This window comes from Orbilia oligospora, assembly GCF_000225545.1.
Source record: "Orbilia oligospora ATCC 24927 unplaced genomic scaffold scaffold00215, whole genome shotgun sequence".
Lineage (NCBI taxonomy): Eukaryota > Fungi > Ascomycota > Orbiliomycetes > Orbiliales > Orbiliaceae > Orbilia > Orbilia oligospora.
In genome coordinates, this window is record NW_011645772.1 from 71,313 (window position 1) to 86,980 (window position 15,668).

Here is a 15,668-nt window from a genome sequence, read left to right on the forward strand (position 1 = left end):
TGAGCAATTGAGTGGCCTGTTTTTCGTTCTTCGCGAGCAGTCCAAATGACACACTTTTTAAATCCCGTTTGCCGCATGCACAGAAAAAATAATTTGTTGGTAAATCGCATGATATTCAGGGGTATGGTGTGCGGCTTGGTGGGCTGTAGCGAGTAATCAGCTGTTATGATATAATAGTGGCGCTCAGGGTCCCATCTCCTCGAGCTGCGTCGCTCTAGTCGGCGCCCACTAACGGTCCACAAAAACTTTCTTCCCCGGCATTGACAATCTTCGGTGGGGCGTTCCTTTCTTTCTTCGAGGTCTTGATCAAAGTTTGTGATTGAGAAAAAAAAAAAAAAAAAAAACCCCTAGGTTCTTTGTTAAAACACATTAACTCGCAAGTACTCGGCTTCATCACGGGAGAAGATTCAAAAGACTTAAATGTCTAAATCGCCAAATGCAATGCGCCTATACAGTATTACTCGTCACGCCCCGCACCCTGATTTATCAAGCTGCAGACCAGGCATTTGAGACATGTACGCTTTGATTTTAACATTTTGTCTAGCTGGGTGGGTCTATTTCGTAGCGCGAAATCGATTTAATTTCGGACGTTCGCTGCTACAGTCCATAATGACAAGGGTATGGTTTATAAAGGGGAGCCCTGATATCCTCCTTGTCTACCACCAGCACCTCGCTCTCTTGAAACCCCGATATTTATCAATATCGAAATCCTGGCCTGAAAGCTTATTTCGAAAAGCTCCCCTTCCTTTCTTTTTTAATAGACATCCGTTAGAAAAAAGGGATTGGTCGACACGTATCTTAGATCGATAGTTATCGCACTCAGTGCGATTTCCGCAGTTTCGGCGACGGAGACATGTGCACGACCGCGTGTATGCAATGCAGATAATTGCTTGAGAGGTAAGAGGAGATTTGCGATACTTGAGATATCAATATATAAAAAAAATAAAGTGATGTCGACTAACAAATGTCTAATATAATTTTAGCATTGAGGGCTACACAAACACCTACACGCCTGGCTCAAGCCTCTGCGGATTGCACACGCATCATCGATGTTACTTACACCCCTCCTACGGTGTACGTAGTACTATGCCTTAGACCCTCAAAGTTTTAAAGTCTTGGGGGTTTATCTGTATAAATGTAGATGCATGAAGCTAATATGTCTTGCCAAAACCTAGAACAAAAACAGAGTATTCCACTGTTACAGTGACAGATATTAGCACGATCCCTAGCACACTGGTCGAAACATTCTTTGACACACAGACCGATGTAATCCAGGCCACGGCTACGACGGATCTGTTGACTACCATCACAAAACCGGCCAATAAAAAGAGGGTGGTTACCTCAAGCTCTATCAGTTTCCCTGCCTATGCGACTCCATGTTCTGGATTCTACCGTTTTTCCAGTGCTTGTTCCTGTATTGGTGTCACCCCAAGAATCATTACCGCCTCTGCACCATCGACTACCGTCACGCTACAAGTTACCGAAACAAGTCTCACAGAAGTCACCAAAGTCGTTGAGACTACTTCGGTTACAATCACGGATGCTACCGTGAGCGTCACGACGACTGATAAAATAGTTATAAATACAATTGCAACAACTGTTGAGGCGCCTCCAACCGAAATCACCCAAATAGGTCGAATTTACGTCAACAACGCTGCTCGAGACTCCTACATAGGAGAAAAGGTCTTGTCATCAAATGTCCCATACGCTTACTACACAAATAATGTAAATGAGGCAATACCTCTCCGACTTGATTCCAATGGTCATCTCTGGACTGGGGGCAGGGTCGCTAAGGGAAATCCCACCAACAGTGGTGCCGGTAGTCTACTATTCTCCTTTGTTGACCCAGACGTTTCCACAGACACCCGTGAACCATTTTTTTGCACTAAAGATGCAGAATCCTTTATCATTTGCACGGTCGGTCCTCAAACACCGCCAGTACCATTGTCTTTCACCTGGAGGACCTCCGGTTTCATTTACATCTCTTCCTACGAAAACGCCAATACGAACAATTATGTAATTATCAAATTCAAACTACAATAGTCTCATTCAAGATAATATTAAAATGAAGGGTTGCAAAGAAGGTCAAGTTGTACAGCGTCCGAGTATATGTTTATATTAGATTCTTGCTATATTTTCTTTCTGAGAACCTTTTTTTTTTTCCTTTTTCCTTAGGGAGTACCTCACCGGCGCTCAGTTTACTCGAGATTGCACGACCTAGATCTCAAAATATCTATAATATGAGACTAATATTATATTATACATACTACTGTGTATTAATTAGATAGCTATAGAATCTAACGACCTTTCCGCTATAAAATAACAAGCATTGTGACCAACTGTGTTGTCTTTTGTTACAATTTTGCTCCATGCACTCTTAAGATCTTGTATTAGTTCTAACTTGGCTTGTGTGAGCTTGTGTAAGCTTAAGCTTACATCCCCGGTGGAAAACCATCGGATTTCAGCGACAGCCAGATGAATTTCGCGATATACTAGGCTTCATATTATAATATTACTACTGCTTGTTTATGCACGCTGCATCCGGAGTGATATCTTAGTGGCTTTGCCGCTTGCGACTGTGGAGTTGAAGAAATACAGCCCAGCTACCCCGACGTGTGCAACTAATTAACTTCCAACCAACATTTAGAGCATTTCCTACATTAGCTAGCCAAGTCGTTCTCATCACAGATTGTGAGGGTGCTATTTTGAAAGGAACAAAATAATCCGTCACGAACAAGTATTCTAGATCAATTAATCGACAAACTGTTTGACCCGACTTGTGTCACAATAATCGCATAGGCCTATTTGCAAATCCACTCTCGTCCCAGAAGCTAGTCAATGGTGGACCCTATTATCGATTTCAATAAGGTTTAAAAGTTGTTGGACAATGGACAGTGGTATGGGCTCTCCAACAATCTCACGAAAGTCACCAACCGTATGCCTTTAAATTCCCAAATTCGATACATCCCGAGACAGATAGTTGGATAAATAATTGAACCTCCAATTAATGCATAGTATACATTATCATCATTGTTTTAGTATCAGCATGCGCATGCAGCAATTTGTATTGCCCTGCTCTCTACCCTGATCTCAAAGCTACATAGACCTAATAACGTAGCTTCGGAATAAAGTGTGTTGTTTTTGTTGTAGATATTGCTATCGGGCGCTAGTTAGAGTTGAGGCGCACGATAAACAGAGAGCTCAATAGAGAACCTAACTATCTCGAAATAGATATCAAATTTACACCCGATATCCGATTATCAGTCAAGGGAATACCCAAGAGAGGGGGACCGCAGATACATCACGCAAAATTAAAGCATACTTTCAACAATTTCGGTGAAATCTCTAAGGATTATAGCAACACCGTCTTCGCCTAAAATCCAACATAGCTCGTGGCTAGCGCGCACGCGAGTGATATTGTGATCAATCAAGGGCTTCGGAAACTAGCTGCGGCTCGAGATCTCGAGCCTACGGATTAACTTCAATGGCAATATTTCAAGTTTCAGCAAAACTCGGAAGCTCTCTACTTTTTGAGCCCGTGACCAATCATCCCTTCTTGACTTTCCTGCTGCCATTCTTTGCATATGGGTTTATTCTTACTGTATACCGGCTCTTTTTTTCGCCGTTATCAGCTGTCCCGGGTCCAAAGCTGGCTGCGGTGACCCGACTATGGATTCTATATCACGATTACCAGGATCAAAGAACTGATATCGTCATTGACCTTCATCGAAAATACGGGCCAGTTGTGCGATTAGCCCCAAATGAAGTCTCATTTACCTCCACTACTGCCGTGAAAGATATATACACTGGATCCGGTCGTGAAAGCGGGTTCCCTAAAGGTAAGGAAATCGTGGCCGGCTTACTTGCCCGGAACCTTACAAGAATATTATTGGTGGAATAAATACTGAGCCTTCATTACTTGAATAGGTTTCCTCTATGCCATGTTCACTCATTATGGGAGGTATAATATGTTCTCATCCCTCACCTCTGAAGCACACTCCTGGAGACGCCGAATGATTGCGAGCTCTTATTCTTTAACAAATATCTTGAACCGAGAAGCAAGTAGAGGCGACATATGGCGAACAGTTGGGGAATATGTAAAATACGCACGAAGGGAGGGCAGCGAGTCGAAAAATGGACCCGGGCGATCTATTGACATATATCCCGCCAATATTTACTTTGCGTGCGACAATGTTAGCGCACATGTTTTTGGAGAGGAGCGGGGGACAAAGACATTGGGGTCACTCGCGGATAGTGCAGAGATCAAACTTCAGCGGGACTCTATCGACGACTGGTATGTCCCAACAAGGAGAGAAAAGGTAAGATTTGGGACAGAAATCTTTCATGAAAACTTCTCAATTGATTAGCGACAGCTCTAGAGCCTTTCAAATGACGTTTAGCTTTGATATTAACACTCTCTATAGATATATCTTTGGACCGATTTCAACGTTGCGTTGAGATGTTTTGAAGCATTTGAGCGGACTACCCAGAAAGTTATCCGTATTATCCAGCGAAGAGTAGATCCGGATTCCAAGTATATTGGCGGTACTTTCCTCCATAACTATGCCTACAAGAACATGCGGGAGCTCAAGGACCGCCCTTCAGTTGAGCTCACGGTCGCAAAGAATCTTCTCTCGGGCAAAGTTTCAGGCAAGGTATCTGAAGTTTTTGATGAGTTTGGTGCCGCAAGTGAATCAATGGTATGCATTATCCCACCATATGAGCACGGACATAGTTGACGGTGTAACTTTCACTGATCTAGGATCATATGCTTGCAGGTAAGATACGTAATAGCCGTTCCCAAGACTTCTAGATTCGGTAGACATTGACGGCACTCAGGGATGGATACCACGAGCGACACGCTTTCATTCCTTCTTGCCATGCTTTCACTTCCTGAACACCATGAATACCAGGAAACCATCAGGAGCAGCCTTCCCGATTTATGTCCATTTGATCAGCCTTTGACCGTAGCGGATATTAACCAGATACTGAATAATACATACCTTAACAGTGTGATCAAGGAAACGCTATTGATATTTCCCGCAATCCCCGTCACTTTGCCTCGAGTTGTGCCATCTGGCGGCCGGGTTGTAGACGGGCTTTGGCTTCCGGCCGGAACTTTAGCCTCTTCTTCGGTTCGAGCAGTCAACTTGACATTTCTTCCAGAATTCGAGAAGAACCCCGGAAATGTTCAGTGGAAACCCAGTCGGTGGCTTGTTAAGTCTGATGCAGACAAAGACAGGGTGCAGGAGCTCGAAAGAAGGCTGTGGAGTTTTGGTTCCGGTGGTAGAGGTAAGTTCCTTCTTGAAACTTTCCATGGAACATTCTTTGTACTAACCGTTATTTTAAGGCTGTATCGGAAAACAGTATGAATCACAATGCAAAAAAACTAATCGGGGATATGAATAATGCTAACGAGCCGAACAACAACCAAATATAGCCTAGCATTAACAGAAATGTCACTACTACTTGCTGCTATTCTAGCGAACTTCAAGCTTCGACGGGATGATGATGGTAATGAGGACAATGATGCACTCGAAACTCCCCACAGGTAAAGTCCGATTTAGTAGCAATTGAGAATATATGAATACATAAGAGCTAAGAAATTGATTTTGCGGCATTTTAGTCACTGGACATGTAGGAGAAGCTTCCGAGATATCGCATATCTTCAAGATTTTCATGGTTTCCTTCGGTTTGAGCCGCTATAAGCTATCAGATGGTCTAATGGAGGTGGGGGGGGTCCCGAAGGTTTCTCGCTAAGGCATATCTTTACCCCTTTCTATATACTTTTCTTTCCTTGATAATCAGATGAAGATTCAGATCCTATTCTTGTAACATTTCTTGACCGTATCAATTTTGAAATAGTTTACCAAGGTTGTCCGCTATACTATAGACAACACGGCTTTAGCTTACTGAAGCATATATCAGGCGTTGTATTTCACAGGGCCCTGACCGCAAGCGAAATATTATTTTTCAGGAAACAATACAATTCAAGCACTGTTATGGGATGAAAAAAAAAAAAAAAGGCTTGCTTGTCTAACGGTTTTCATGCAAACGTGGACTTTGATTTCATTCCTACCCTTGGCGATACTTTGTGGGATCCAATGTACCAGCCGCAGATGCGTCTACCAATAGTCTGCGTGAATATCAGATCATCAATTGGAACGGGATGTTCGGACCGTTAGACCCTGTTGATGCAGCATTTAGATACCAGTGAATTATAATATCCTACTGGGTTTGAATCATGCACTATTAGGGGAGAACCATGGACTGTCTAAGCCGTCTTCCGCTTGCCGACTGACGTATCGATTGGTTGAATAGATATTGTGAACATGTTTTGTTTTTGAGGTTCGGTCATATCTCAACCGAAGAGACCTCAAAATAGGCCATACCAAGAAGGCTGGTGGCGAGATGGAGGGATTGTATTATTTTTAGATATCTAGATGTGTACTTCCCAACTTGGTCGTCTGGCTCGCAAGATCACGACACTTTGTGCACCGCAGCTGGGTATGGTAAAAACACCATGAGACCTCGCTACCGGAGGCAAAATCCTCGATGCGGGTCAACGTTTCCAACCTCGCGACCTCGCTGAGGCGAAGCTCTGCGGGGTTAACATGATCCCTCCTGTGAGCCGAAGTATTTCCTTGTCCGCTTATCCCAATTGCTTGAAACAGATTACCCGGGTTCGGGTAAATACTTTTTTTTTGCGGGTTCAGAAATCACTCCACCACTCCACCACTTGACTCCGCCAAATCACCCCGCACCCAAACCCCGTCGCAGTTGATTACATACCTATCCTTACACAAAATAGGACCCGCTCTTGGCGTCATATTCTTCGTATGTATGTGCGTATTGTACGAGCGAAACATGTGGCGCGTCGATCCTTTGATATGCTACGAGGACATGTACATATTGGCTTGCATGTATACGCATGTGCAGCGGCTGACCTTATGGTGCGCTATATCATGATCTTCTGATGAATCGTGATTCGCTCGGCTTATTTAGAAGAATGAAATGAATGGCATTAACGATGCGGTATTAACATAACCGGGAAGAGAAAATACATCCTGGAATATATAGGCGGTTGCCTGGGAATAAAGCGACATGAGCTTGAACATGTATATGTCACAGTAATATAGTATAGTATATTTCATGTGAGCATAGTGCATCTAGCTATGGGCGCCAGGGGAGATTAAAAACTGAAAGATTGTTTTATCACACGCTTATATCGATATATCCCATGCAACCGTTATATACTCGACGGTGATCTTAGAAAGTATCTTACGTGTCATGTATACTAGAGGCGCAGGGAATGCTACCAGCGATTGAATAATAACATACTAATATGATATATCATTGTTGTTTTAGTGTTGACCTTTAAATTATGCCCATGATGCTTGGTGAATGGATAATCAAAGAAAATTAAAATTGTCAAGCAACTTAGCCGTCTTGACTTCCGAACCGAGTTCCGTTTTCGACATGTCCCAAGCCCTATAGTATGGTGCATATTTTTTTCTCGCCAAAATCTGGGGTCAATTGTCAGAAATCCGGAGGGCCTCCCTCCCAGGTGTGCAGCTGAGCTGAGTATATTATATTATCTCGAGTATTGGCAACCGAGGAAGTTAATTAATCTAATGAGTTGTTGTGAGATTGATTTTAAGACAAGGTCACACAAATGGTTACTTGGGATTTTCTGTAACACAGGCTTCGTCTGATCTGTTTATCGAAACATCTTCAACGTCCACGTCACCCGCGCGCACTGACTGCTATATCTGATGTGACTTTCTTCCTGTTATACATGAAGGGGGATGTGATATATATATATATCGATAACAATAATACCAACACCAGAATAACGGGCCTGGGCATTGATCTATATATTCCGCTCGGACCAGAGAGTTTCCGCCCAAGCGTTACCCGACGGTACGTATCAAATTCCGTATGGTTCGATCTAGTCCAACGACAGGCCCGAACTCAACATGATCAGCCGATCTGACTTCGTTTGTTCTTTGCTGATATCGTAGTTTTTTGTGATATCTGTTAGGTCGTATTCACGTCTCCAGTTACGACTGTCGCCGTGTGCCGGGGTAGCTCCACCATAAATCGGGCATCAAAGCTTGTCCCATCGCCGGAGTGGGTCTTGGTGCTTCCGGTTAAAACGCTGGGACAGCACCAAGGTTTCAGAACATGGTGGAATCACGTCCCAGGAAAAAAGCAGCAAGTTTGAGAAGGGAGCACGAGACTTGTCCATCGGAGTTGGAAGAATAATTCCCCACACCCGTCTGGGATATATTGTACGAGATGCCAGGTTGTCTGGATACAATTCCTACACTCTCGAAAGCGTCGAGGCGGCTTGACATTGATCGCCTATGGGACCCTTGTCGTCAAATTGGCACACACTTGAATAATGCAGTCGAGGAGCAAAATATCGTTTCTAGAAGGAAAATAGCCTGCTGATGGGACGTCTCCCTCCGCCCATTGGCCGAACCTTCCCAAAATCACGAACCCACGAAGGTTAGAACGGACAAAGTCGTCCTTTCTCTGAGTGCCACGGAGATTTGACATGGGGCGAGTTTGACGACGCACGGAAGCTCTTGGCACATCTAGAACAACCAACCTTTGCTTGTCGATGTGCACGTCTGTGGAGCCTTCTTAAAAAACTTGACATTGATTAAGGTTGTTCCCCTTCATGCCATAACTGGGGATGCATGAATTTTTAGTGATTGCCGCATGACCCACTTAGTCGCTCCGAGCTTTGTCCATGATATATAACGGCTATTTATCGCTAGAATTTGCAGTGGTGGTAATGTTACGCCTGGGCAAACAGCCTGCTGCATCTTACTTATCCGGAATTCGAACTTGAGCACCAGGCTCTTTTGTCCATTCAAACTGTGTGAGTTGATGTACTTATATAATAATATCCGTTCTTTTATTGATCACTGGATGCAACATACACCCATGCCCTAGAACCTCCAGCTAAGTTCATCTCATCTTCTCCGTCGGTTGGGTGCCTTGAATTGCTGTGACAGGCTTGCAATATCAATCTGGCGCAACCTCGCGTCCGCGAGGCAGTAGACGAGACCGTCGACTGCGGATGAATCAAAGCTTCTCGTCATTCGCACGCCGGGGTCTTTTGGGTGCCCCTCCCCTTTCTCCATCCCCATCCCCCGCAATCACGAGCTACTCCTACATATAATCGCTCGTCCCTTGTAATGGCAATTCCTCTCCCTTTAACCCCGCAAGTCCTGCCGAATCCCTGTTCTTCGCATCGCAAATATCACAGAGCCAGAATCCAAAAGTGCTATTTCTTTTGCGAGGTATCTCACCTGACGGGAAGCAATTCCCAACCTTCAAGTGCCCCTTGTTCTTTGCTCTCCTCCTTGAACAAAGACCGAAGAAATCAAAACTTTTTACCCGACATTGCCAAACCTGCCAGTCACCTGTGTATGATCTACGATTGTTCAAGTCTTTCAGTAACTGTTTCCCTCAAACGTCCCGAAGAATGTTTGAAGCTAACTTCAATAGGTATTCAGTAGACGGCACCGTTTTCAAAATTTAGATGGCACCGACCCTTGGGTTCGTCCTGTCTTTCCGAAAATAATTAACTACATATCAATTTTAATATCTATTGAAATGTATCCGATGACCCTTGCGGAACGATGGGCTGGACGTAGCTAGACAGACGCTGCATTGATGGGAAAGACGCTATTGGTTTCTAGAAGATTATTTTTCGCCCTGATACATATTCTCAGGCACTCGAGTAGCCCGCCACCACTCTTCTCCGGGTAGCCCTGCTCAATATATATTTCTTCGCTTTCTTGTCGCCATATTAACCTATGAAATCGGGTTTTGGGCAGCCTTATCTCTTTCACCGCTACGATTTACCGACTCCTCATTTTCATTTACACCAACCATATTTTTATCAAGTCCATAATCGGCAAAACAGGACCTGAAAACACGAAGCTTCGATCTTATCTTACTAGTACTAACCTACAAGCTCGGTTTACTGTAACTTTGAAGCAAGTTTTGGCGGATCAGTCAAAACATATTTCCTAAATTAGTCATTCTACATCTTGAGTATACGCTGGATTGTTGAATCCGACGCTATTATCACCTGGATCCATCGACTTCCAGATCCACTACAGTCTCCCTAGAATCACCCCACCAGTCGCAACTCTGGAGCCCCTAGTAGTTAATCGAGGGCCGTTTAAGTTGGGAGCAAGTCTCCAGAATAAACGGCGTGGCTTTCGATCCAGACTGTTTGGAATTCGAAAACCGACATCGACACCACATAATAACGCAAATACACTAGTGCGGCTTAGCCGTATACAAACAGCCATGACGTCCTCACCGGACGCCTCGCCGTCTTCTGCAATGTCAGGGACAGGCGTACCACAACTATCAATAAACACATCAGATGCAGTTACCAATGGGAACAACTTATCAAATGGAAACGGTGCTGCAAGACGAACATCTCAAGCCACAAGTGTCGAGCCAACCAGTGCGCGACCGGATATTGAACGTGCGGACTCTCAGGGGCCCGGTGACGTTCCCATGAGTGCCGTCTCACAAACTGGCAACGGGCGGAAACGGTCGAATACAGATGGTGTTGAATATCCTCGACGAAGAGCTACGATAGCTGTGAGCTTTCTTCCCTAAAGAACCATTTTGAATTTAGATGATAAAGCAGCTTGGAAGCTAACGGTCAATTTTATATAGTGTGAGGTTTGTCGATCGAGGAAGTCTCGATGTGATGGATCTCGACCAAAATGTCGACTTTGTATCGAGTTGAATGCAGAGTGCATCTACCGCGAACCAGGGATAAAGCTTGATGCCGGAGATAAGCTAATCTTGGAACATCTAAATCGAATCGAGAATTTATTGCAGAACGCTTTGCCGTCCACTCCACCTGGTAGCGGGATGGCAATGTCGGCGTCTCCTGCCATTAGTCACTCGACAAACCTAAGTGGAGACGGGCGAATGGCACAGCTAAATATTGGGATGAGCAATAACCTCACAAGTGGGATGGGTGCTTGGTCGAATATCCACAACATCTCGAGCATGCCTAAGAACCACTCGACACCGGCCTTGAATTTATTACAATGGCCAAAGATCAACCACTTGGTTTCTCTACCTTACTCGCCAGAGACACTCCTTCAAGTTGAATTAGAGCGGCCACCACTGCAATTCAATACCAGTATGAACCTCGACCTTTCCAACACGAATGCCTATGTCCAGGCCTACTTTGAGCGAGTCAATGTCTGGTATGCCGTCGTCAATCCTTACAACTGGACAAGTTTGTACAAAACTGCCCTTTCACAAGGATTCAGAACGGGTCCGGAAAGTTGCGTGGTACTACTAGTTCTAGCATTAGGACAAGCCAGTACCAGAGGATCGATTTCACGAGTTCCGATCCATGAAGATCCACCAGGGATGTCCTACTTCTCCGCTGCTTGGGCACTGCTCCCCTCGCTCATGACGAGGACGACGATGTTATCCGCCCAATGCATGATTTTAACTTCTGCATATCTATTCTATCTGGTACGACCATTGGAAGCGTGGACATTACTGAGCAGCATTAGTATGAAACTACAACTTCTGCTCACCACCAATCCGCCTGCTTTACTACCAACCTCGAGTAGAGAACTTAGCGAGCGGGTGTTCTGGAACGCCCTGCTATTTGAGAGGTAGACCACCAATTCCCTTTATTTTGGACCTTTTAATACTCATCTAGCTGATACTAGTGTATTCAAATCCAGCGATCTGCTTGCCGAGCTGGATTTACCGCATTCCGGAATTGTAACATTTGAAGAATCCATAGGCCTCCCCTGCGGCTTTGAAATCGAAGACGAAGACTCACCTGCCGGGGTTCGGGACGACCTCTGGTACTTCCTCGCTGAAATCGCCTTACGACGTCTCCTCAACCGTGTCAGCCATTTAATCTACTCCGAAGCAAACAGAGAACGTTCGATATCTTCCTTAGGACCTATTGTTGGCGAACTCGACTATCAACTAACGCAATGGTATGAGAGTTTACCACTAGCGCTGCAATTCCCACATAGTCGGGTGCAACTTAACAACCCGATCCAAACAGTCCTGAGGCTTCGGTATTTCGCATGTCGGACAATCATATTCCGCCCATATATACACGCTGTCCTGAAGGACGAGAAGCTTGGAATGGATACAGTTGTTCGAGAGAATTGCCGGAAGTGTTTGGAGGCATGCTTGAGACAGCTAGAGCATATAACTGAGCAGTAAGTTGCAATCAAATTGATTCAAACCCGGCAGTGAACTAATTATACGTCATTTCATAGTCATGCGGGACATATGCCCTACCTGTGGCAAGGTGCACTGTCGTAAGTTATGCCTCGATTCCAGATTTCTTCTAGAACGATTACTAAAATTTGTGTAGCATGGTTTCCCAAAGCCTTTTGGTAATGGGTGCAACAATGTCACCTTCCCTTGCCGCCGTTTTACCTCCAGCCGGTGAGTCCCAAATTCGTGCTATTGGATTGTGATTCGAGTAGCTAATTATAGTTCCCAGATAACATCGACAAAATGTTGAAGGATGTGATCACTGAGCTCCAGTATTACGCACACCTTGCACCAAGTTTGAAACTGGCTCTGGAGCTTGTCCAGGAGGCTGAAGAGCGCAGACGTTATTTCTTGCGAGAATCTGGGATGCGAATCTAACGAATCAAACCTGGACTTCGAGGCTTGAAGCCAACTTTTGTTATCAGTGGTTAAAAGTGCATGCATCTTACACTGCCTGAGCTACAATGATGACAGACCTGAGGCTCCTATGATTATATGACCTAACTCCGGTGCAGTTTTGTCAATGCATTCGGTCACAGCCACCAAGTACAACAGGTCCCAGACTTCGAACATATCACATTGCAACATACAACTTTCAACTTTCAACGGTGTTTTACTACTATCTTAAAATTCTAAAAGTCCCCCCACGCAGGAGTCAAGCATTTCGGAACTACGTCCAACCCGGTACCTTCGTTGAAACACTCGTGCATCGACATCTGCAAGCATATACGAAATTCGATTCAGCCTCATGGTTTGTGGCTTAGCTTTTACGCTCCTATACTTTTCTTCGTTGTTATTCTTACGATTTTGCATCATTCCTTCTTCTACGTAACTTGTTGAAAATTGCCACCTTGTGCATGTTTATATATTATTATTCTTATTATTCATTCTTAGCTGTTAATAATCAGGATCTGGGATCATGTACATGAACTATCCATCAGTATATACTTTCACTTTTTGTGTCTAGCTTGAGCTTGCGTCGCATCGTCTTGTGTCCTTAAGCCCTTCCCAGGATTTTTTATCGATTATGTTAAAAAAAAGGCTGAGCCAACAGCATCTGACCTAACAAAACCTTATATTTCACATTGGTTTCTTGATCAGCGAATTCAGTTTAGCCTGAACAACAATATGTTTACTACTCTCCAATGTTAACCAAATCCAGCTCTTTGCATCCGGCGGGTATGCATGAATCTTTGCCGTTCCAACTTGGAGTTGGGAGGAATGCATCGATGTGTTGGTATCAGCCTCTTAGTTTCAACTTTTTTTTTTTTTTTGAATATGAATGCACGTTCAAACCACATAGTTTCAACCTGGGTACTTCCGTTCACGCAAGTCATTTGCAGAGCTCCCATGTACCACGTATAGTTTCCTCCAATGCAATGGCTTCAGGTTCCAAACCCAAGAACTGGCCGCAGGACATCAAGTATCTCACTAAACCAACATTGTCAGAAAAGTTAGATCAGACGATTCTCGGCCCGTTAGGGTTTGGATCAAAGAGCAGCAGCAGCGGGCCTCGATTCGCTACAGCCCCCTCCGAGAATGTGGCTATAAAAAAAATTTCGGACTCGTCACACCCAGCCGATGGTGAATACGGACTGTTTGGTATGCATATACCTCTCTTTCTCCCCAATTGCCGGTGCAGCCTAAAGCTGGCCCACAATTAGTTGATGGATGATGGGCACGAGACAAAACAGAGTTTTGAACCAACTTTAGCTAGTTAACGTTATTTTTAAATTCTCCTTTTTTTTCTTGTTGAATAAACTAAAAATTTGAAATATTTTGTATAGCAACGAAAAATCTAGCTCCAGGAACCCATATCCTAGACTACTTGGGCCATTATCACGAAACAAGCCCGGAGGACACTGATGAAGCCTCAAACTACGACTTGGTACTCACGCGAGACGTGGGGGGGACAAACCGAGGCATTGCAATCGATGCACGTTTCGGCGGCAATGAAGCCCGTATGATAAATGATTATCGCGGCGTCGCCGCGAAGCCTAATGCCGAGTTCAAAGAACGAGAAACCGGGATCATGGGGGTATTTGTTGTTGTGAACAACGGAATAAAAGGATTCAAGGGGATCAAAAAGGGCGAGGAGATATTAGTGAGTTACGGACGGTCGTTCTGGAGCGAAAGACGGAGCGAGTGATCTAGGCTATTCCATGTTCACGCAACGTTATGAAGCCGACTATTGGCCCGTTGGGATTCTATAAATGTTGAAAATAGAAACACCGTCGTTAGAGTGTGGTTGTATCTACTGTACAAGTAAGTACAGACATTTATGTAGCTGAAGCACATATTTTCTCCGTCAGAGGGGGAGAGTTTCTGGTCGTGATCGAGAATTCGGCTGTTTCACAATAAAGGCTCTCTAACAGTATTCGTAATGATAGTAAGCTGTGGTATAGCAGAAGTTGAGAGCCGAAAATCGGCTCTTGCATTAGCCCTGCGTAGTTCGCAAAGGATTACCCTGCCTTGCATTTGTGGAGAAGCCATTGTCGAAAGGAGTGATGAGATCCCTTGATGTACGATCCGTTCGGTCTCTTGTTTGAGATCCAATCAATGATTCTTTTTTTATTTTATTCTGCTGACCATACCATAGTACGTGTGGTAGTTGCGCACGTCCATGTGCTTCATATGATCGTTTTCAAGATTTGTATATTGCATATGGAGGCCTGAAGCTAGTTTGAACATTTCGGAGATAGATGGCTTATCATGGCAGTGAAGACCCGTTATAGGGGCTTTTCTCGGCTGATAGAGCTTCCAATTCTGTCTCGCCAATATCACGGGAAACGGCCCCCCATGCGTGGCAAACCAAAAGTTCATCAACGTAAACCTGGGCAGGCGAAGTGGATGGATGTCAGAATACTATGTAATACCGGTAACCAAATTACCTACCCAAAATCCCTTTATGATCAAAACGGAATAACTGCCATGTGCTGTAATACGCGGTGGCTTTTTTTTTGCGGGACCCGCCTGGCTGAGTTTTCGAACAATCCACAATCCAGCAAATAGTAGATTTCTCCACTTTTGCAATTCCAAGTGCGACTAGGAGACGCAAGCATTGACAAATTCTCATCTCGGTTCTGCACACCCATCATTCAAGTGTCTTCCTTCCAAGATGCTTCTTGATTGTAGAAAAGTGGGCCAGGTCAGTTCGGTGAAACTAAACATCTTTGAAACAGGAGAAGAACCGCACAGGCCCGCCCGCACCATCTTGAACAAACATGCACCTGTGTAAAAATGTATTGATATGTGGATGCGACCAAACCACAAATCGATAGCTAAAACTAAAGGTGGACATTGACAGGAGGGGCGATTCCGCACCTTGTCGATCCCATTTTATCTTCCGTCTA

The 15,668-nt window shown here is 44.5% G+C and overlaps 5 protein-coding genes across 5 annotated transcripts; all 5 read left to right on the forward strand.

Annotated features, from left to right (window-relative positions):
* Positions 1 to 964: 964 nt before the first annotated feature.
* AOL_s00215g20 (uncharacterized protein) lies at positions 965 to 2,043 on the forward strand (the record flags this gene model as incomplete). The annotated part of the gene is made up of 2 exons (XM_011129222.1): positions 965 to 1,074; positions 1,176 to 2,043. 2 exons carry the CDS (start codon positions 965 to 967, stop codon positions 2,041 to 2,043), a joined length of 978 nt encoding a protein of 325 aa, XP_011127524.1.
* Positions 2,044 to 3,484: 1,441 nt separating this feature from the next.
* On the forward strand, positions 3,485 to 3,901 carry AOL_s00215g21 (uncharacterized protein; the record flags this gene model as incomplete). Its single annotated transcript, XM_011129223.1, has 1 exon — positions 3,485 to 3,901. The coding sequence occupies one exon, from the start codon at positions 3,485 to 3,487 to the stop codon at positions 3,899 to 3,901; it is 417 nt and encodes a 138-aa protein (XP_011127525.1).
* A 40-nt stretch (positions 3,902 to 3,941) lies between these two features.
* Positions 3,942 to 5,555, forward strand: AOL_s00215g22 (uncharacterized protein; the record flags this gene model as incomplete). The annotated part of the gene is made up of 6 exons (XM_011129224.1): positions 3,942 to 4,319; positions 4,425 to 4,700; positions 4,763 to 4,778; positions 4,840 to 5,292; positions 5,351 to 5,366; positions 5,441 to 5,555. 6 exons carry the CDS (start codon positions 3,942 to 3,944, stop codon positions 5,553 to 5,555), a joined length of 1,254 nt encoding a protein of 417 aa, XP_011127526.1.
* A 4,783-nt stretch (positions 5,556 to 10,338) lies between these two features.
* On the forward strand, positions 10,339 to 12,693 carry AOL_s00215g23 (uncharacterized protein; the record flags this gene model as incomplete). Its single annotated transcript, XM_011129225.1, has 6 exons — positions 10,339 to 10,641; positions 10,720 to 11,687; positions 11,760 to 12,254; positions 12,315 to 12,356; positions 12,413 to 12,486; positions 12,545 to 12,693. The coding sequence occupies 6 exons, from the start codon at positions 10,339 to 10,341 to the stop codon at positions 12,691 to 12,693; spliced, it is 2,031 nt and encodes a 676-aa protein (XP_011127527.1).
* Positions 12,694 to 13,694: 1,001 nt separating this feature from the next.
* On the forward strand, positions 13,695 to 14,464 carry AOL_s00215g24 (uncharacterized protein; the record flags this gene model as incomplete). The annotated part of the gene is made up of 2 exons (XM_011129226.1): positions 13,695 to 13,917; positions 14,103 to 14,464. 2 exons carry the CDS (start codon positions 13,695 to 13,697, stop codon positions 14,462 to 14,464), a joined length of 585 nt encoding a protein of 194 aa, XP_011127528.1.
* Positions 14,465 to 15,668: the final 1,204 nt, after the last annotated feature.